This window comes from Cololabis saira, chromosome 18 (assembly GCF_033807715.1).
Source record: "Cololabis saira isolate AMF1-May2022 chromosome 18, fColSai1.1, whole genome shotgun sequence".
Taxonomy (NCBI): Eukaryota; Metazoa; Chordata; class Actinopteri; order Beloniformes; family Belonidae; genus Cololabis; species Cololabis saira.
This window is the reverse complement of record NC_084604.1, coordinates 6,823,368-6,844,711: the sequence shown is the minus strand read 5'-3', so window position 1 is coordinate 6,844,711 and position 21,344 is coordinate 6,823,368. Positions and strand designations below refer to the sequence as shown.

At 42.5% G+C, this 21,344-nt stretch overlaps 2 protein-coding genes across 2 annotated transcripts in view; one reads left to right on the top strand and one right to left on the bottom strand.

Annotated features, from left to right (window-relative positions):
• The window catches only part of ankrd6b (ankyrin repeat domain 6b), a 79,152-nt gene extending 68,405 nt beyond the window's left edge, over positions 1 to 10,747 (top strand). Inside the window, exons 14-16 of the mRNA XM_061707511.1 lie at positions 215 to 328; positions 460 to 733; positions 9,356 to 10,747. Coding sequence (XP_061563495.1) covers positions 215 to 328; positions 460 to 733; positions 9,356 to 10,104 — 1,137 coding nt within the window. The 3' untranslated portion in view covers positions 10,105 to 10,747. The remainder of the gene's footprint in view (positions 1 to 214; positions 329 to 459; positions 734 to 9,355) is intronic.
• Positions 10,748 to 11,185: 438 nt separating this feature from the next.
• Positions 11,186 to 19,488, bottom strand: lyrm2 (LYR motif containing 2). The gene is made up of 3 exons (XM_061746369.1): positions 19,366 to 19,488; positions 16,554 to 16,694; positions 11,186 to 13,115 (listed from the first exon to the last, which is right to left on the bottom strand). The coding sequence occupies exons 1-3, from the start codon at positions 19,408 to 19,410 to the stop codon at positions 13,035 to 13,037; spliced, it is 267 nt and encodes an 88-aa protein (XP_061602353.1). The 5' UTR covers positions 19,411 to 19,488; the 3' UTR covers positions 11,186 to 13,034.
• Positions 19,489 to 21,344: the final 1,856 nt, after the last annotated feature.

Genomic DNA, 21,344 nt, shown 5'->3' with positions numbered 1-21,344 from the left:
CGAAAGCAGCATATGCAAGACAAACAGCAAGCAGAGCAAATGTGACCTTACTTCTGATTTCATTTCAGTTTCGTCCATCCACACTTTACAGAGAAAGTAAACATGTTCAGCAAACGTCTTAGATGCAATAAAAAGGCACCTCAAACCGAAATGGACATCATATCCAGGAAACACATGAAAAAGTAACCTGTGTTTGTTATCTGATGGCCGTCAGATCCAAACGGTGGACAAGCTGACGGTGGAGAGGGTTTCTGCGGAGAGGAGCCAGTGTGTGCAGAGGATGGAGCAGTGGGCCCAGCAGGAGAGACAGGAGGCGGAGAGGAGACAGGTGAGGCTCCGACGGCAGCCCTGCTGGACGCTCATGCTCCGACTGGCTCGTCTCCCGGTCTCGTGATGCTGAGCTCTCGTCCCGTCTGTAGTTCCCGTGGATGAGCTGCTGTGTGCTCTGTGTCTGCCCAGCAGGGCTCTCTGGTGACGGAGCTGAAGAACTGGTGTCTGTCCAGACTGCAGAACATGGAGGTGCGCTTCACGGGGGAGCTGCGGCGCTGCTCGTCTGCCGAGGGTCTGGACGAGGCCGCGCTGCCCGCTGAGCAGCCTGCCGCCGCCGTTTCTGCTCAGGCCCCGGAGCTCCCCAGCAGCCCCGAGCCCCTGGAGTCAGGCCGGGGAGACCCCGGCACGGCCGAGGGGGGAACTGCCAACCACTACTTTGTGGTTCACGCGGAGAGCTCTCCAGGTAAGGACTTAGACAGATCACAGAGCACAGAGCTTGATAGGTCCGTGTACTTTGCGGCCATCCGTTTTTTGTTTTGAAATGACAAAATAACAATAGAGAAATAATCCAAAATAATCAGTTTCCCGTTTTTTGTTTTGATAATAAAAAACGAAAAACCGAAAACGGATAGTTATTCATTATCCGTTATCCGATTTCATTGATGTGTTTGAAAATCCAAATTGGGAATTAAAACAGCGAGTGGAAAACTCTTTTACCCTATTCGTTTCCAGCAGTATGTTAGAGTTCAGTTATTGATTGGACGCTACTTTTTTTTTGAAGCTGCAGCTGAACGGACTGTCACAACATCATGACGGAGTGAAGACAGATTACAGATTAAACTCATGTTTCACTCCCAGGTTTCATATTTGATTTATTTTCTTTCAACATTAAAAAAAAACTAAAACTGTTAATTTTCAATCTGCTCATCAAAAGAACCAGAAACAACTTTCTTCATTTACGGTATTGCTGCGCATGTGCAATCCCCCCATTTGTCCAATCCTTGTTTACAGTATCCTTGGAAACAAATAGGAAATAGAGAAAAGAGTTTTCCACTCGCTGTTTGGTCCGTGTATCTTTTGGTCATTGGATTTTTCCATCATGAGTGGAATCAAAAAACAAAAAACGATTGGTTTATTTGATTTTCCTTTTAAAACAAAAAACAAATATTGAATTACACTGCATTTTTTCTTTTTCTGTGTTAATATAATTTAACAAAGATTCAAAATACGCTTTTATTTTCGTTTTCTATTTCATATAAGAAAAATGAAATTACTAGTCAACAGGAACGAAAAAACGAACCAAAAACAACAGTTTATTCATATTCGTGCAGTGAACTTAGTTCTGGATATTTGACAGGCATTCCTGTGACAATTCTCTCCAGGGGAAGTTTGATTTTAATATTTTATTGGTCGGGTTTACGTGACTCGGAAATGGCTCTGTATGCGGCAGTTCGGGTAACCATGGTTACCATGGCGGCGCTGGAACAACAGATCGAGGATTATTTTTTAAAGATTGATTAAGGACTTGTTCCACAGCGGTTTGACGCACAATGACATTTCCTGCACGTTGCAGCAGATGTGTCTCCTGCAATGCTCAGAAATGAGCGTCAGAAGATTCTGTGCTCGGCATGATCTGAGGAGAAAAAGACGCAGAGCTGGAGAGCGTTTTGATTCAATCTATTTATGAGGTTTTTATTCAGATGTCCACAGTATATTGCAAATATACACAGTGCATGCGACGCGAGCGAGAGTCAGCGTCAAAAACAGTTCCATTGCTTTATTTTTTATTGCACTGTCTACACTGGTTGCGAGCGACGCAGCGTCGTTTTGAGCTGGACTTTTGTCGCAGGCCCTGCTTCTATTTTCTTCCCGTCGGTCGCGTTGAAAGCCGGTTGAAAGTTGAAAAAAAAGTTGAAAACGCTGTAGGAAACAGTCATTTCAATACAAGAACCTCAATAAAGTGGCAGCTGCTGGAGATCGCCAGGCTGGAAGATTCTGATAAAATAATAAGATATAATAAGAATCTTATCTTAATCTTATTAGGGCTTAATTTGTCCCGGATCCTGCCGGATTTCTCATGTCCTCTGCTTTTCCCCCACATCCCAGTAATGATCTGACATGCTGACATGTTTTTGCTGCATTTAACACCACGAACACGCTGGTCACTCCAGCTGTTCGCTGTTTGATTGCGTCACCACACGCCGTTATTAATTGTTCGGTTTTTTCCCCACTTATTCCACCGAATAATAAGCTTGTTTTCTGTTTAGAAAGTACAAACGTAGGGAGATTACAAGTAATCACCCATCTTTTACTTGTCCATTTACTCTTTTAGGAGTTATTTTAGGAGTTTCTTTCAGGAGCGCACGGGCGGGTGAATAAAAGGCGAGTCTCCGCTGTCAATCAAAAGAACGCGGTAGAACGTGGGGCCGATAACGCGTTCAGAGCGGGTCCGATGCCACGCAGTGCGGCGCGACAGTCGGACGCTCGCGTGCAGTTAGGACAGGCTGTTAGGGAGCCGTAGCCTAATTTTTGTTGACAGCTTTGTACTGATCACTGATCACCCCGATCATGTTTGCAGTGTACACGTTTAAAACCCATTAAGCATGTCGGAAGGCCGTTGTGGCTGAGTTTTGTCATTAAACGCCATAAAACTTCTGTCGGACTCAGCGTGCTTCTCTGTCAGCAGCGCGTCATGCAAATATACAGGACCTAACAATAAACTCTCAAGCGGCTCTAAAAGTACAGGAAAGCCGCAATACCGGCTATCTGTCTTCACTGGGGGTGCTTGCTGGAGAAGGTCGGGTTGGAAGAACCCTGAGAGAGCTCCATCAGCCATACCATGAATTCCGGCGTCAGGTAAAGTTTGTGCTGCAGTGCAATTTATACATATAATGGTAATCACGTGGATTCCTCACGCGTGGGACTAAATTAATTCTTCCAACCCGACCTTCTCCAGCATGCACCCCCAGTGAACACAGATAGCCGGTCATTCGGCCATGATGAATCAAAACGCTCTCCAGCTCTGCGTCTTTTTCTCCTCAGATCATGCCGAGCACAGAATCTTCTGACGCTCATTTCTGAGCATTGCAGGAGACACATCTGCTGCAACGTGCAGGAAATGTGTTTGTGCGTCAAACCGCTGTGGAACAAGTCCTTAATCAATCTTTAAAAAATAATCCTCGATCTGTTGTTCCAGCGCCGCCATGGTAACCATGGTTACCCGAACTGCCGCATACAGAGCCATTTCCGAGTCACGTAAACCCGACCAATAAAATATTAAAATCAAACTTCCCCTGGAGAGAATTGTCACAGGAATGCCTGTCAAATATCCAGAACTAAGTTCACTCGGTTGTAAATGCCAGCTTCCGGTGCACGAATATGAATAAACGGTTGTTTTTGGTTCGTTTTTTCGTTCCTGTTGACTTCATTTTTCTTATATGAAATAGAAAACGAAAATAAAAGCGTATTTTGAATCTTTGTTAAATTATATTAACACAGAAAAAGAAAAAATGCAGTGTAATTCAATATTTGTTTTTTGTTTTAAAAGGAAAATCAAATAAACCAATCGTTTTTTGTTTTTTGATTCCCACTCATGATGGAAAAATCCAATGACCAAAAGATACACGGACCCTGTTTTAATTCCCAATTTCGATTTTCAAACACATCAATGAAATCGGATAACGGATAACGGATAACGGATAACGGATAATGGATAACGGTCCGTGTATCTTTTGGTCATTGGATTTTTCCGTCATGAGTGGGAATCAAAAAACAAAAAACGATTGGTTTATTTGATTTTCCTTTTAAAACAAAAAACAAATATTGAATTACACTGCATTTTTTCTTTTTCTGTGTTAATATGATTTAACAAAGTTTCAAAATACGCTTTTATTTTCGTTTTCTATTTCATATAAGAAAAATGAAATCCCTAGTCAACAGGAAGGAAAAAACGAACCAAAAACAACCGTTTATTCATATTCGTGCACCGGAAGCTGGCATTTACAACCGAGTGAACTTAGTTCTGGATATTTAACAGGCATTCCTGTGACAATTCTCTCCAGGGGAAGTTTGATTTTAATATTTTATTGGTCGGGTTTACGTGACTCGGAAATGGCTCTGTATGCTGCAGTTCGGGTAACCATGGCAACCATAGCGGCGCTGAAACAACAGATTAAGGATTATTTTTTAAAGATTGATTAAGGACTTGTTCCACAGCGGTTTGACGCACAAACACATTTCCTGCACGTTGCAGCAGATGTGTCTCCTGCAATGCTCAGAAATGAGCGTCAGAAGATTCTGTGCTCGGCATCATCTGAGGAGAAAAAGGCTACGCAGAGCTGGAGAGCGCTTTGATTCATCATGGCCGAATGACCGGCTATCTGGCTTCACTGGGGGTGCATGCTGGAGAAGGTCGGGTTGGAAGAATTAATTTAGTCCCACGCGTGAGGTATCCACGTGATTATCATTAGGCTATATGTATAAATTGCACTGCAGCACAAACTACCTGACGCCGGAATTCATGGTATGGCTGATGGAGCTCTCTCAGGTTCTTCCAACCCGACCTTCTCCAGCAAGCACCCCCAGTGAAGACAGATAGCCGGTATTGCGGCTTTCCTGTACTTTTAAGAGCCGCTTGAGAGTTTATTGTTAGGTCCTGTATATTTGCATGACGCGCTGCTGACAGAGAAGTAGGCTACGCTGAGTCCGACAGAAGTTTTATGGCGTTTAATGACAAAACTCAGCCACAACGGCCTTCCGACATGCTTAATGGGTTTTAAACGTGTACACTGCAAACGTGATCGGGGTGATCAGTGTTCAGTACAAAGCTGTCAACAAAAATTAGGCTACGGCTCCCTAACAGCCTGTCCTAACTGCATGCGAGCGTCCGACTGTCGCGCCGCAATGCGTGGCATCGGACCCGCTCTGAACGCGTTATCGGCCCCACGTTCTACCACGTTCTTTTGATTGACAGCTGAGACTCGCCTTTTAGAAGGCTGATTTATGGTTCCGCGTTACACCAACGCAGACCTTACAGCGTAGGGTACGCGGCGCGGTCACCGAACGGTGCGCGTCGCTGTAGGCTACGCCGTCGATTTTACGCGGAACCATAAATCAGCCTTTATTCACCCGCCCGTGCGCTCCTGAAAGAAACTCCTAACATTAGCCGACTCCTAAAAGAGTAAAGGGACAAGTAAAAGATGGGTGATTACTTGTAATCTCCCTACGTTTGTACTTTCTAAACAGAAAACAAGCTTATTATTCGGTGGAATAAGTGGGGAAAAAACCGAACAATTAATAACGGCGTGTGATTACGCAATCAAACAGCGAACAGCTGGAGTGACCGGCGTGCGGTGCAAACATGTCAGCATGTCAGATCATTACTGGGATGTGGGGAAAAAGCAGAGGACACGATCAATCCGGCAGGATCCGGGACAAATTAAGCCCTAATAAGATTAAGATAAGATTCTTATTATATCTTATTATCTTATCAGAACCTTCCAGCCTGGCGATCTCCCTCCAGCAGCTGCCACTTTATTGAGGTTCTTGTATTGAAATGACTGTTTCCTACAGCGCTTTACACTTTTTTTTCAACTTTCAACCGGCTTTCAACGCGAGCGACGGGAAGAAAATAGAAGCAGGGCGTGCGACAAAAGTCCAGCTCAAAACGACGCCGCGTCGCTCGCAACCAGTGTAGACAGTGCAATAAAAAATAAAGCAATGGAACTGTTTTTGACGCTGACTCTCGCTCGCTTCGCATGCAGTGTGTATATTTGCAATATACTGTGGACATCTGAATAAAAACCTCATAAATAGATTGAATCAAAGCGCTCTCCAGCTCTGCGTAGCCTTTTTCTCCTCAGATGATGCCGAGCACAGAATCTTCTGACGCTCATTTCTGAGCATTGCAGGAGACACATCTGCTGCAACGTGCAGGAAATGTGTTTGTGCGTCAAACCGCTGTGGAACAAGTCCTTAATCAATCTTTAAAAAATAATCCTTAATCTGTTGTTTCAGCGCCGCTATGGTTGCCATGGTTACCCGAACTGCAGCATACAGAGCCATTTCCGAGTCACGTAAACCCGACCAATAAAATATTAAAATCAAACTTCCCCTGGAGAGAATTGTCACAGGAATGCCTGTTAAATATCCAGAACTAAGTTCACTCGGTTGTAAATGCCAGCTTCCGGTGCACGAATATGAATAAACGGTTGTTTTTGGTTCGTTTTTTCCTTCCTGTTGACTAGGGATTTCATTTTTCTTATATGAAATAGAAAACGAAAATAAAAGCGTATTTTGAATCTTTGTTAAATCATATTAACACAGAAAAAGAAAAAATGCAGTGTATTCAATATTTGTTTTTTGTTTTAAAAAGGAAAATCAAATAAACCAATCGTTTTTTGTTTTTTGATTCCCACTCATGACGGAAAAATCCAATGACCAAAAGATACACGGACCGATAACGATCCGTTTTCCGTTTTTTATTATCAAAACAAAAAACGGGAAATGGATTATTTTGGATTATTTCTCTATTTTTATTTTGCCATTTCAAAACAAAAAACGGATGGCCGCGAAGTACACGGACCCTGATAGCAATGCAAAATTTCACTGGTCAGCACAACTCAAGGTGACCAAACCTACTTATGATTTTTGAAAATATCCATCTCTATAGATGATATTTTGGTATGAAAACCTTCCTGAGTGGCAGCTGGATCATAGTTATCAGCTCATGAAGTTACCAGCCCCTTCAGAAAATTACATTTTAGATGCTGCTGCATATCCTGGTTTAGACTCATGTACAGGAAATCTGTCAATGTTTCACTATATTGTCTTTGGTATCATTTTAAAGGGGACCTTTGAAGCATTCATTCAAGCTAAGATGTGAATCTTTCTGACCAACATAGAGTTCACTGCAGCTCTTTAAACAACACACATTTTTACACAATTTTCACCTAAATGATAACCTATATTTTAGCCCTGTGTCATCTAGGAATAACAGAGACACAAAATACAAAAACTGAAATACTCACAGGACCATAAGGATTCAGGAAATGTATAATATACCCCATAATATATCATTGTTGCAGGTCACTGTGAGCCTTAAACTAGAAGAGCATCATTAGGCTCCTATGAAACTATAACAGCCACTAATGTCACAAACTGGTCTTTATCATGTAAATACACGACATAAAGGAACTACAATGAGATAAGGACTAGCTTAGTTTTATAAACAAGCATCTAAAATGTAATTTTCTGAAGGGGCTAGTAACTTCATGAGCTGTTAACTCTGATCCAGCTGCCACTCAGGAAGGTTATCGTACCAGAATATCATCTATAGACATAGATCTTTTCAAAAATTATAAGCAAGTTTGTCACCTTGAGTGGTGCTGATATCTGGTCTGGAACATGGACTATCTAAGGCCCCGTTTACACGGAGCAAAAACGGTGGCGTTTTCATGCGTTTTGGCCATTCGTTTACACGAAAACGAAGCTCAAAGTCACCAAAAACCATCAGTTCTGAAAACTCAGCAACAAAGTGGAGATTTGCAAAAACTCTGTTTTCACGTTTGCTTATAAACATAGACAAACAGATATTTAGGCTTCAGAACATCACATTATGCGACAGAAACGTCACCAGCGTCATTTGTGCGACCTGTGTTTACAATTAGTTTGGCCACCGTCAATATTTTCTTGTATTTTACCTGTTTTATATTCTAAAGTCACACTTAAAAGTAACTCCACTTCTCTGTCACTCCTAACGAAAGACTCTCGTTCATCTTGGAAGTAACTGGAAGTTACTCGTGTCATTTGTTGGTTTTTTCCAGGATTCTGATTGGCTAGCATGACTTTATCTTCTCGTTACACTGCCCCCTGCAGGTTTGGCTGCTCATAGCACCTTAACAGCATATTTATGTGGGCTCATGTAAATGGTGGTATTTTTCAAGACGTACAGGGGGAAATATCTGTTTTTGTAAATACTCGGCTATGTGTAAACGTGGCCTAAAAGCCACATTTATCATTACTACTGGACAGGATATGGATTCCATATACCACGCCAGTACCTTTCTCCAGGTACTTCATTCAAAATATCAAGTACCGTAGGTGTACCGTTTTCTGATGATCATTCACTCTTAATTCTGCTGGCAGAGGAATGTGAGGATCCATCCAGCTCTGTGTAGCGTTGCTCACTCGTTACTTCCTGGGTTTTACCAGCTGCTAACACCGTGTCAGCAACAAAAAAAATTCCATTGCTTTATTTTCTATTGGACTGTCCTAACTGGCCGCGAGCGACGCAGCGCTGCGCGGCACGATGCGGCGCGCCGTTTTGAGCTGAACATTTGTCGGACGCCCGGCTGTTTCTATTTTCTTCCTGTCGCTGGCGTTGAAAGCCGGTTGAAAGCGCTGTAGGAAACAGTCATTTCAATACAAGAACCTCAATAAAGTGGCAGCTGCTGGAGGGAGATGGACAGGGAGCTGGAAGGTTCTGATAAGATAATATATATATAATAATAGGATAATATTTCTTTCTGCCACTTTATTGAGGTTTTTGTAGTGAAATGAGGAGGAATCATAGAGATAACTTCTCATTTCAACTAACTGGATCAGCCGTTCCTCATCATGACTGTTTCTTACAGCGCTTTCAACCGGCTTTCAACGCGAGCGACAGGAAGAAAATAGAAGCACATTTAAATATCACAATATCAAGCTTGTTTTCTGTTTAGAAAGTACAAACGTAGGAAGATTACAAGTACTCACCTATCTTTTACTTGTCTCTTTACTCTTTTAGGAGTTATTTTAGGAGTTTCTTTCAGGAGCGCACGCGCGGGTGAATAAAGGCTGATTTATGGTTCCGCGTACCCTATGCCATAGGCTCTGCATCGGCTCTGCATCGGCTCTGCGTCGCGGAACCATAAATCAGCCTTAAAAAGCGAGTTTCAGCTGTCAATCAAAATAACGTGGGGGCCCATAACGCTTTCCGTGCGGACAGAGAGCGAACGATGCCACGCAGTGCGACGCGATAGTCGGACACTCTCATTGAGTTAGGACAGGCTGTAACAGGAATCTGGTCTCTCCTGAACCCAAACAGATGCTGATAAAGCTCAGAGAGCAGAGGCCGCTCCCGCTGCCAGGAGCCCGCTCTCCTCCGCTCCGGTGGTCCGGCCAAAAGAGCGGCCAGCCATGGCTGCAGATCCCCAGAGGAAGAGCCAGGAGCTGCAGGGTGTGGATCCGGGGAGGGACGAGGCCGGAGCCGGCAGCATGTCTCCGGCAGCGGGCCGCCGGCGCAGCGGCAGCGGCAGGGACCGGGGCCTGGAGCGAGGCCGGGACCGGGGCGGGGGCCGCGAGCCAGGGAGGCACCACAGAAAGCACTCCCAGGGCAGGACTAGGTCCAGGGGGGCAGCAGCAGCAGCCGCCACCCCGGGGGCAGCAGCCGCCAGCCCGGGGGCAGCAGCCGCCACCCCGGGGGCAGCAGCCGCCACCCCGGGGGCAGCAGCCGCCAGCCCGGGGGCAGCAGCCGCCACCCCGGGGGCAGCAGCCGCCACCGCGGGGGCAGCAGCCGCCACCGCGGGGGCAGCAGCCGCCAGCCCGGGGGCTTTTGGGGAGGAGCCTGAACAGTTTGCTCAGGAAAGGGACAACATGCACGCCCTGGAGGTGACCCAGTACTTCTTCGAGGCCGTGTCCACGCAGATGGAGCGCTGGTACGAGAGGAAGGTGCAGGAGGCTCGCTGGCAGGCCGACCAGCGGGCCCGGGCGGACAAGGCCGCTCTGGCGGAGAGGATCGCCTGCCTGGAGGACGAGCTGCACTTGCTGAGGACTAACCCCCATCACGGCTGCTAGCACTGCGCCGCGCCCCGGCGCCGCCACGGACTCTGCAGGATTACACTCACATGGGCTTTTAACAGCCAGAACACTGGAGTTATGACCACATCGTTGTGTTTTACTGCACTGCTGTTGCAAAAATGACTCCATTCACCCTCCCGTTGGGTTTTTACTGATAGCATTCGTACAGTATTGTGACACGTAGCTTCCTTAGTAAAGAGAGGAACTAACATACAGAGTATGTGAATTAACCTCAAAACGCAAAGCTAGTCTTCAAAAATGAAACAAGAATGCTGACAATTGTAAAAGAGGCCGTCTCACTAAGAGCAGCGTCTCCACATCACCAGTTCGGCCAGAACCCAAATACTAACTGGTGTAACACTTTAGGAGTGACGTGCACTACGGTAGTGAACGGCTTCTCATGAGGGAATCCTAGCAGAATAAGCTCTGTGTTGGTGTCGCAGCAGGAGGAGCTGCAGCTCGTTCATGACCAGGGAACTGCAGGGTTAACCACTCTGCCGTACGGCTCGTGTGTCAGCTGGAGTACGACCAGAACGGCCGCTCTGCAGCCGCTTGCCTCCTTTTTAAAAGAAAACACTCTTTTTAAAAATGACATTTCTTTGAACTGTACTAGCAGCTGTAGGGGAGACCGGGGCTTGTTGTCACATTGCAATTATCTTCTTCACCAAAGGGGGAAGCTAAAAAGTGGAATAAAAGTTTTCTTCCTCTACATGATCAGGTCTCATGTCCAGTGTGAGGAGACACCAACACATTGTAAGTTGAGATGAGCACCAATTAACCATTTTCCACCACCCGAAGTAAAAAATATTAACTTTATACATTTAAAATAAACTTGTTAGAGAAGAGATTAAGGTATCCTGTCATATTGAGCGAGCATAAGCAAACATGGTAGTTTGGGGCAACTTTCAAAAATGATTTGAATAAACTAAAACGGTCTGCTTATCAGCAGTTGTCATAATGCAATTTGTTCTTCATTTTTACAGAAAAAAGAGTGATTTAAATGTGAGGAGAAATTGAGAAGACATGGTCAGGAATAAGAAAAGAAAAACTGAATTTGGCAGTGCCTGACGTGATGCTGAGGGCAGAAAGGTGGCCGTGGCTAAAAAGTCAATCAGGAGTCCAGCAAAGGATTTTAATGTCAACTACTGTATCTTGGCTCGGTACTGCAAGACATTCACCCCAGCTGGAATACAGTCAGAACGTTTATTCACGTTCAAGTAAAAAAATATCAACAAGAATAGTTTTGTCCTTATTTTATTAATTGTTAAATCCAGTGTGGCATCTTACCCGTTGGCGAGGCAACTTGGGACATGTTCACAATCTCTATTTGATTGGTAATAACTCTGCACCGACACAAGATATGAACATGATATGAACACTAAATATATACCTGAGACGCAGTGGCGGCTGGTGCAAAACATTTTTTGGGGGGGGCGCAATTTACCTTGGCATACATAGGGGTGTAACGGTTCAAGTTTGGTACAATAGGGAAAAAAGAAAGGTAGAAAATAATATTTTGGTCCTTTAATTTTGAAAAATTTAACCATCCAACAATGGCTTATTGGTCATAAGTTTTAGTGAAGCAGTTCAGTTCTGCTGCAGTGGAAAAAAGAGAACTGAATTAAAGTAGGGGTTTATCATTTAAACAAGTCCACTGTTGTTTTGTATAGGTTTTTTCTTCCTGGTTTGGGTTCAGTTTATCTTTTACACATTAGAGAGAAGAAAAACATTAACATTTCCATTGTTCTGTCTGGAATTTACATTATTTGAAAAGATAACGTTCCTTTCTTACAGATATTTGATCATATACAAAATTAACAAATATTATTTCAAAAGCAAGTGTTATTTAACCTATTTAAAACAGACATAAAAATCTCTTTTGTGGTTTGATTTTCTAAAAAAGACGGGGAAGGAATTGTCCAATCACATTAGATTAAAAAAGGGGACGCACACGACTGCGTCCCTTTACGAATCTAATTCAAACCAATAAGAAGAGATCTTCAGGTCACGTGCTTATCAAATTATATTTGACCGGCACCCTTCTGGAAGTAAATAAAAAAACATTTTGTAACCAAATAAATATTTAAACAACATTTAATTACTACTGAAATTCACCCACAGACTGAAATAACACCTTCTTTTAATAATTATGCATCTTACACAATTTTTCTTTTACTTTTACTTTTATTTTATTCTTCTCTTGATTTGATGGGGCGGCGCTCTAGCGCCCCCTACTGACCAGCCGCCACTGCTGAGACGTTTGTCTTTCATCTGGTACACATTTGTTTTATATATGATGTATTGATTACAAGAAATATATAAGTAAAAGTGTGACAAGTCCCGGTCTCCCCTACTAGCAGCTGTACTAGTATCTGTACTAGTACCTGTACTAGTATCTGTACTAGTACCTGTACTAGTATCAGTACTAGCAGCGGTCCACGAGTGATGGATCCCCACTGAGTGTGTGAACGGCAGTTGGAAGCCTCCTCCGAGTGAACGAGTGGTGAGCTAGTTACATAAAACAGTGACATTTTCCAGTATTAAGCTTGCATCCATGTATTTGGTTTTCCCACACCAAACAAGAATAAATCATACAGACACAGTTGTCAGGACAGTTCTGACATCCAGAGCTGAAACTGCTGCAGTCATATTTTCTGCTGTTTTAGTCATGGCTAGGGTCCACACACTCCAGCGCTAAGTTAGACATATTTTGCATAAATAAAAATGTATTCTAAATGTGTGTGTGGTTTCTTGTGGTTGCCAACGACAACTGAACCAAGTTTTTCAGGTCAGAGTCCTCCCACCATCCATGACAGGATTCCCGGTCTCCAAGGTCAAACTGTTGCACACGATTCATTGTTCTCATGGAGAAACGGTCCAGAACAGTCCAGAACAGTCCACCGCAGGAAACGGAAACATCTCGGTTGCTAACTTCGGGCCAGTGCCAGAGACTTCTGCAGTTCCTCCAGGTGGTTGTTGGCTTGTGTGATCATCATGCGGATCGCATCCTAAGCAAATGAGAAAACAGGACTTTAGTCAAGAAAACCAAGCAGTGCTCTCTAACTCCCATTAAGAAGGAGTTTGCAGGAGAGAAGGATCGCTGCTGGAGCAATGGCCGAGGATGCGCAAGCAGTACTCAAGTTGTAAAAAAACATCCGGGGGGATGGTGGATTTTATCATATGGGGACAGATAATTTGTGCTGATTACAAATAATATAATATATTACAAATAATAGCAGTGACCAAAACACCTGCAGAAATACTGCAGGAATGACATAGCAGCAGTTAAATGCAGCCTTCTGTAAGCTTTAAATATCCACTGGGCTTACATCAAATACATCAAAACACAACAATAAAAAACACTTTTCTGAACTTATCAATATGACTCTGTCCTTCACAGGATAAGTAAAATGGATCACTGCAAAAACTCACAATCTTAACAAGAATATTTGTCTTATTTCTAGTTAAAATGTCTCACATTAGTAAAAAAAAAATCTCATTACACTTAAAACAAGACTCATCACTGGAAAAAACAATTTTCAGCTGTTTCAAGTAGATTTTCACTTAAAATAAGTAGAAAAATCTGCCAGTGGAACAAGATTTTTTTGCTTGTAATAAGAAGATAAATCTTGTCCCACTGGCAGATTTTCCTACTTATTTCAAGTGAAAATGTACTTGAAACAGGTGAAAATTGTCAAATAAGTTATTTTTCTGGTGATGACTCTAAATGTTGAAATAGCAGTAAAACCACATTCATTGATGAAATGACATAAGGGATGGAAAGGGGGGATGGCAGTTTTACAGGGGGGGATGATTTGGACCGTTTTTATTTCAGGGGGGGATGCCATCCCCCCTCAACTCGAGCACTGTGCGCAATTGTCTTTTTCCAACTTGCAAATTCAAGTGAGGGGTAGCGCCAGTTCCAAAAAAAGTTGGAACAAAGTTGCAACATGTCTAAAAAAGAAAAACTGGTTTAGTACTCAAAAGAAACACCTGTGAGACCCTTGCAGCAAATGTATTGTGAAAAGCGTAGGTGCGATGCCCTCCAGGGGCCTGTACTACGAAGCAAGTTCAACATACCCAGGATATCTTTTCCTTATCCAGATTCACTAACCCGGACAATTGCAATCACGCTAAGCGGTCACACGACGGTGGTTATCAACTCGGTATATCAACCCAGGTTTCTCCAATCTGGATATGAGCGCGTGCACATAAAAGGGGCGGTGTTTTCAGCGCATGACCAATCGCAAGCATGGAGAAGTCCGCTGTCAGAGCCGCTTATTTCAGTAGCGAAGAGCAAACAATAATTTTACGGAAATATGATGAGTATAGGCATATAATACAGGCAAAAAGCAACACAGTTGCAGCTGCAAAATGCAGGAAAGACAGCTGGCAAAAGATCGCTGACTGTATAAATGCGTAAGTTCATAGGGATATAAACATCACTGCCCCATCATTAGGGCATAAGTAGATCTGACTATAATTACAGTTGTCTATTCTGTTAAATGCATGTGTTGCTTAGATGTATTCGTATGGCGTGTGTGACAATTGTAGCCTCATTCCTTCAGCTGCAACCCCAGCGGAGTGAAACGCACATGGGAGCAAATAAAAAATAAATATAAAAACATAATTCAAAGCGATAAGTAGGCTCACTTTCATATCTTAGAAGTACAACAAGTACAAGGCTTTAGTGTTTCTATCACTCTCTGTTTTAGGATGATATCAGTATACAAAAGCACAATGAAATAGCATTGACATTACTTGCAGCAAACAGAAAAAAAATGACAAGAAGAAGATCGGAGGGATCCTCTCACGATCCGCGCACCGAGCTCCACTGGATTCTCTTCGAAAGGGCATGCCATTTTCCAAGAGAGCTGATTGGTCAGTGGGCGGTGCTTTTATACCCGGCGATCTGTATCTCGAACATAACCTGCTCCGGAGCAGGTTAGCTGTTCAGCATAAGTTACCATGGCGATGTACCCCGGTAAGAAGTGAACCACCGTCGTAGTCCTGAAAACCCAGGGTTAAACCTGAAGTTACCTCGCTAACCCCAAATCCCGCTTCGTAGTACAGGCCCCAGATGAGAACAGAGTTGATTAAGCTTCACCTAAGAGGCCCCCACATAGTATGGGATGGCCCTGATCCCCTGGTTAGGCAACTTGCACGTTTAGAGGAAACGTTGATGCTGAAAGGATTACCGTTTTACAACAATGTCTGCTCTCATCCACACAAGCCTTTCCAAGGAAGGCCTTGAATGTGTCAGCAGGACCGCGCTACACCAACCTGAGCCGTCACCACGGCAACAGCGTGGCTCTGCAGCCGTCCAGACCTGTCACCTGAACATCACTACCCAGCCAGAGATAACCAGGACTCAGCTGGAACCAGACATGCTCTACTCCAGCAACTGCTGGAGTGGCTTTGCTTTCAAACGGAAATGACACTTTTTCAGTGTTGTATTGTGAATAAAATATGAGTTCATGAGTTGATGAGATTTGGACCTCATTGCATTTTGTGTTTATTTCATTTACAGATTGTTTGATTCCTTGTTTGTACTTTCACAGCTATAATATTTGGAGCCATGAATGACCTACATCCTTTATTCATGGGACACAAGGCTGCACGAGCAGCGGTACTAGCAGCTGTCTAGGCTTGGGCGGTATCCAAATTTTGATACCGTCAAACTTCCTCCACATTTTACCCCGGTATACGGTATTACCGTGACTAATTAAAAATGATGACGTAAGCCTCAAGTGGTATTACCAAACTGTTGGCTTGACCCTTCACCGTTCAGAAACTGAATACCAAACACTATTACTGAACAATAACAACATAACATGCTTAATATTAACAACTTTTATTAACAACAAATGCAGGTTATAAAAAAACTGCAAATACAACAGTCGCACACAAATCAATTAAAAGTAGGTCACAGCCTGAACAACTTTTAACAACAAAGAGCTACTTTTAAAAAAGTGCAAAATATAACAGTTAAATAGAATTAAATTAACTTAAACATCCAGAACAGTTTTGCACACAGGGAGGCACACGGATCAATTAAATTAAATCACAGCTTGAACGACCTTTAACAACGAACAGCTTTGTCAAAAATGTGCAAATAGGCCAGAATTATTGCAACACAGTAAGATTTCTTTCAATTTTTTCTAACGAAAAACAAAACAATTACATAAAAAAAAAAAAAACTTATGGAAAGTCAACTATTTAAGTAAAACTGAAAATTCAACCACACATAAGTGCTGCTGGACATAGAATCAATTTTAGGCATTAAATGACTTTTATTTGATATTTAATTGTTATTTCTTATATAAGTCCATAGCATTTTTTCATGACGGTATTGAAAATGATACCGCTGCTATTTTTAGACGCCGACGGTATTACCGTAATACCGCCCAAGCCTAGCTAGCAGCTGTACTAATGGGAACACCGACCTGATTGGTAGCGCTCTTGTTTCTCTTGAACTCCTCTCTGGCCCAGTCAGTCAGGTATTTCCTGTCGGCCTCGCTCGGTACATGTCGAATAGTCCTCAACATGTTTCTGTAAAGCCCCAAAACTTTCTGCCTCTGTAAGAACTGAAAGATGAGCAGTTAAGACACGTTGCTATGAGCAGGTAGGTCCGCTGGGCAGAGGTGGATAATAATCCAGGTGCCATAAAGTAAAACTCCAGTCCAGCAGTTGTTCCAACCATCACTAAAGCAGCTCCTCTGCAGGGAGATGGTTGTTAGTGAAAACACCTGTTCTAAATGTACAGGCCGAAAAACATGGCAGCGTTTTTACTTTAAAGGGATTGTGACATGAAAAACAAATTTTTCTTGATTTTTTTGTGTTTTGTTGGGTGTCTTGACATCAATTACACCCAAAAAACAACGAACTTTTAACATTCAGTGTATTGTGTGCTTTCTGGGATTTTCCGCATAACTGTGCAAAAACGGCGCATGTGGTTTGGTGGCGGATCGTTACGTAACGATCCGCTAAATCACCACCCCCTCCACCCAGCTCCCTGCCTCCTCTCCTCTCCAGCGCACCATAAAGGCTGATTTATGGTTCCGCGTTACACCGACGCAGAGCCTACGGCGTAGGGTTACGCGGCGACGCGCACCATACGCTGAACCCTACGGCGTAGGCTCTGCGTCGATTTAACGCGGAACCATAAATGAGGCTTAACACGCCTCTTTTGTTCTAATCACCGGAGGAAAACTGCTAAGAAGACCCGCGGCCCCTGACTGGACTTAAGATAAGGGGACAGTGCTGCTTGCATGCCTTTATTTTTATGATTGTTTGCTGTGGTTCGCCCTCCTGCTTTTCCGTGCATGCTTCGCCTGTCGCTCCGACGCCGCTGTGAGCGTATGGCTGGAGGAGGAGGAGGTTTGGAGGAGGAGCGGAGCAATGATTGACAGGAAAGGGGGGAAAGGAAGCATTTTTCACGGCGCAAAAAAACACTGTAATAAAAAGCCAGGAAAAGAGTACTAGAGTGAAGTTTTTCTTGTTACACTCTTTTAGACACATTTGAGGGATGTTGCCCAAGACTTTTAATAGTGTTAAAAGCATGTTAAAAATGATGTCACAATACCTTTAAGGCACCTGGATTAAACACCTCTGCAATGTGCTTTAATGTTTTAGTTTTTTTCTAAATCAAAAATAGTTTTGAATCAATCTTAAATTAAGACCAATTTTGAAATGGGGTCAGTCTCAAAGCACCATTAGTCAAATAATTTTCTTTACATGAAGCTGATATTTGCTCATTAAAACATATACCTGTGGATCAGCCTGTACATTTAGAACAGGGGTTTTCACTAACAACCTACCAGCAGCAGAGTAGATGGTAGGTGACCCGTGTTCTGCAAATTTCTGCTCCCTGCAGAGAAATGCTACTTTGTGGTTCTGTGCGCGCGCACAGGTGATTTTCAAAGTTTGATTATTATTATTATTATTATTAGGTCCATCATTTCTTGCACGATGTAAAATTGATAATATGGGATATTGAGTATTTGATCCTTCAAAATACACTATCCATGACATGAATTGCATTACACTTTGTTAACATTATATGATAAAGAGAGAAAAAAAATCGCTTCATTTTATATTAATTCAGTCATTCGCCTTTATTTAGCCAGGCAGGTCATTAATAACATTCTTATTTACAATGACGGCCTGGCACGAGATAAGGACCACTTGGGGGAAAAGGAAGTGGGCTAGGGAGTAAAACACAGTACTGGAGTTGAGGGGGGATGGCATCCCTCCTGAAATAAAAACGGTCCAAATCATCCCCCCCTGAAATAAAAACGGTCCAAATCATCCCCCCTGAAATAAAAACGGTCCAAATCATCCCCCCTGTAAAACTGCCATCCCTCCTTTCCATCCCTTATGTCATTTCATCAATGAATGTGGTTTTACTGCTATTTCAACATTTAGAGTCATCACCAGAAAAATAACACCAGAAAAATAACTTATTTGACAATTTTCATCTGTTTCAAGTAAATTTTCACTTGAAATAAGTAGAAAAATCTGCCAGTGGGACAAGATTTATCTTCTTATTACAAGCAAAAAAAATCTTGTTCCACTGGCAGATTTTTCTACTTATTTCAAGTGAAAATCTACTTGAAACAGGTGAAAATTGTTGTTTTTTCCAGTGATGAGTCTTGTTTTAAGTGTAATGAGATTCTTTTTACTAAAATGAGACATTTTAACTATAAATAAGACAAATATTCTTGTTAAGATTTTGAGTTTTTGCAGTGATCCATTTTACTTATCCTGTGAAGGACAGAGTCATATTGATAAGTTCAGAAAAGTGTTTTTTATTGTTGTGTTTGATGTACTTGATGTAAGTCCAGTGGATATTTAAAGCTTACAGAAGGCTGCATTTAACTGCTGCTATGTCATTCCTGCAGTATTTCTGCAGGTGTTTTGGTCACTGCTATTATTTGTAATATATTATATTATTTGTAATCAGCACAAATTATCTGTCCCCATATGATAAAATCCACCATCCCCCCTGATTTCTTTTTTACAACTCGAGTACTGAGTAAAACACAGTAAAATTGTAGCTCTACAAAGGTAGAAAACCATTAGGGAGCACTTTTTGGCAAAGCAGCAGAAATTGACAGAACACCGGCTGGAACAACTGCTGGACAGGAGTTTCACTTTCTGGCACCTGGATTATTATACACCCTGGATTATAAACCTGGATCAAAAACCTCTGCCGTGGGGAAGCTTCAGTCTCTGAGAGGTGCTGTGTTAGTTTACCTGTTTGAATGAAAGCGCTGCTGGCGGTAGCCGTGAAACCGTCATGTTTCTCCCGGACTGGAACCTCTCCCCGTAACAACCATGTAATGCAGCTGACTGAGGTTACTGGGTCAGGCTGGGCCGGATGTTTGGGTGACGGCAGCTCCGTGTGAGTCTCCCCCTGGCGGAGCGGAGGATCATTACAGCAGGGTCCTGTACCACGTGGTGTGTCCAGAGAGCGGTGCCCACTCGTGTTGATCTGAAACAGTGCATGCATAACAAAGGACTGGAATAGAGAGCTTAAGTGACACTAACATGGTGATTTTGAGGTTTCACGTTGATATCCAGTATTTGACATTACATTTGGGGCTGAAGCTGGCATGATGGTTTCTCATGGACTGTAATGGTCCTGTTAAACCACAAGGTGGCGCCATAACGTTTATGTGATTTTGATAGTTATATTAGTAATTTTGTACTATAGTCACATTTTAAAACACACACACACACACACACACACATATCTATATATATATATATATATATATATATATATATATATATATATATATATATACATACACACACACACACACACATATAACAAACAACGAGCAGATAATTATACAGGACTGTCTCAGAAAATTAGAATATTGTGATTTTCTGTAATGCAATTACAAAAACAAAAATGTCATACATTCTGGATTCATTACAAATCAACTGAAATATTGCAAGCCTTTTATTATTTTAATATTTCTGATCATGGCTTACAGTTTAAGAAAACTCAAATATCCTATTTCAAAAAATTAGAATATTCTGGGAATATTAATCTTAAACTGTAAGCCATAATCAGCCATATTAAAATAATAAAATGCTTGACAATATTTCAGTTGATTTGTAATGAATCCAGAATGTATGACTTTTTTGTTTTTTTAATTGCATTACAGAAAATAAAGAACTTTATCACAATATTCTAATTTTCTGAGACAGTCCTGTACAGAATGTCTTTACTGATAGAGAGGGGGGTTGTGAGGGGGGAGCCTGAACTTCAGAACCAGGGACTGGATTCACCAATACAGTATGTTCTTAAGAACAATCTTAAGAAATGTCTTAAAGGGATTGTGACATGAAAAACACATTTTTCTTGATTTTTTGTGTTTTGTTGGGTGTCTTGACATCAATTACACCCAAAAAACAACGAACTTTTAACATTCAGTGTATTGTGTGCTTTCTGGGATTTTCCGCATAACTATGCAAAAACGGCGCATGTGGTTTGGTGGCGGATCGTTACGTAACGATCCGCTAAATCACCGCCCCCTCCACCCAGCTCCCTGTCTCCTCTCCTCTCCAGCGCACCATAAAGGCTGATTTATGGTTCCGCGTTACACCGACGCAGAGCCTACGGCGTAGGGTTACGCGGCGACGCGCACCATACGCTGAACCCTACGGCGTATGCTCTGCGTCGATTTAACGCGGAACCATAAATGAGGCTTAACACGGAGCTGTTTAGAGCGTCTTTTGTTCTAATCACCGGAGGAAAACTGCTAAGAACACCCGCGGCCACTGACTGGACTTAAGATAAGGGGACAGTGCTGCTTGCATGCCTTTATTTTTATGATTGTTTGCTGTGGTTCGCCCTCCTGCTTTTCCGTGCATGCTTCGCCTGTCGCTCCGACGCCGCTGTGAGCGTATGGCTGGAGGAGGAGGAGGTTTGGAGGAGGAGCGGAGCAATGATTGACAGGAAAGGGAGAAAAGGAAGCGTTTTTCACGGCGCAAAAAAACACTGTAATAAAAAGCCAGGAAAAGAGTACTAGATTGAAGTTTTTCTTGTTACACTCTTTTAGACACATTTGAGGGATGTTGGCCAAGACTTTTAATAGTGTTAAAAGCATGTTAAAAATGATGTCACAATACCTTTAAGATCTAAAATTAAGAAGTTCATAAGAAAGTTCTTAAATGCAATTCCTCAATATTTTCTTAAGAACCGTCTTAAGAACTGTCCT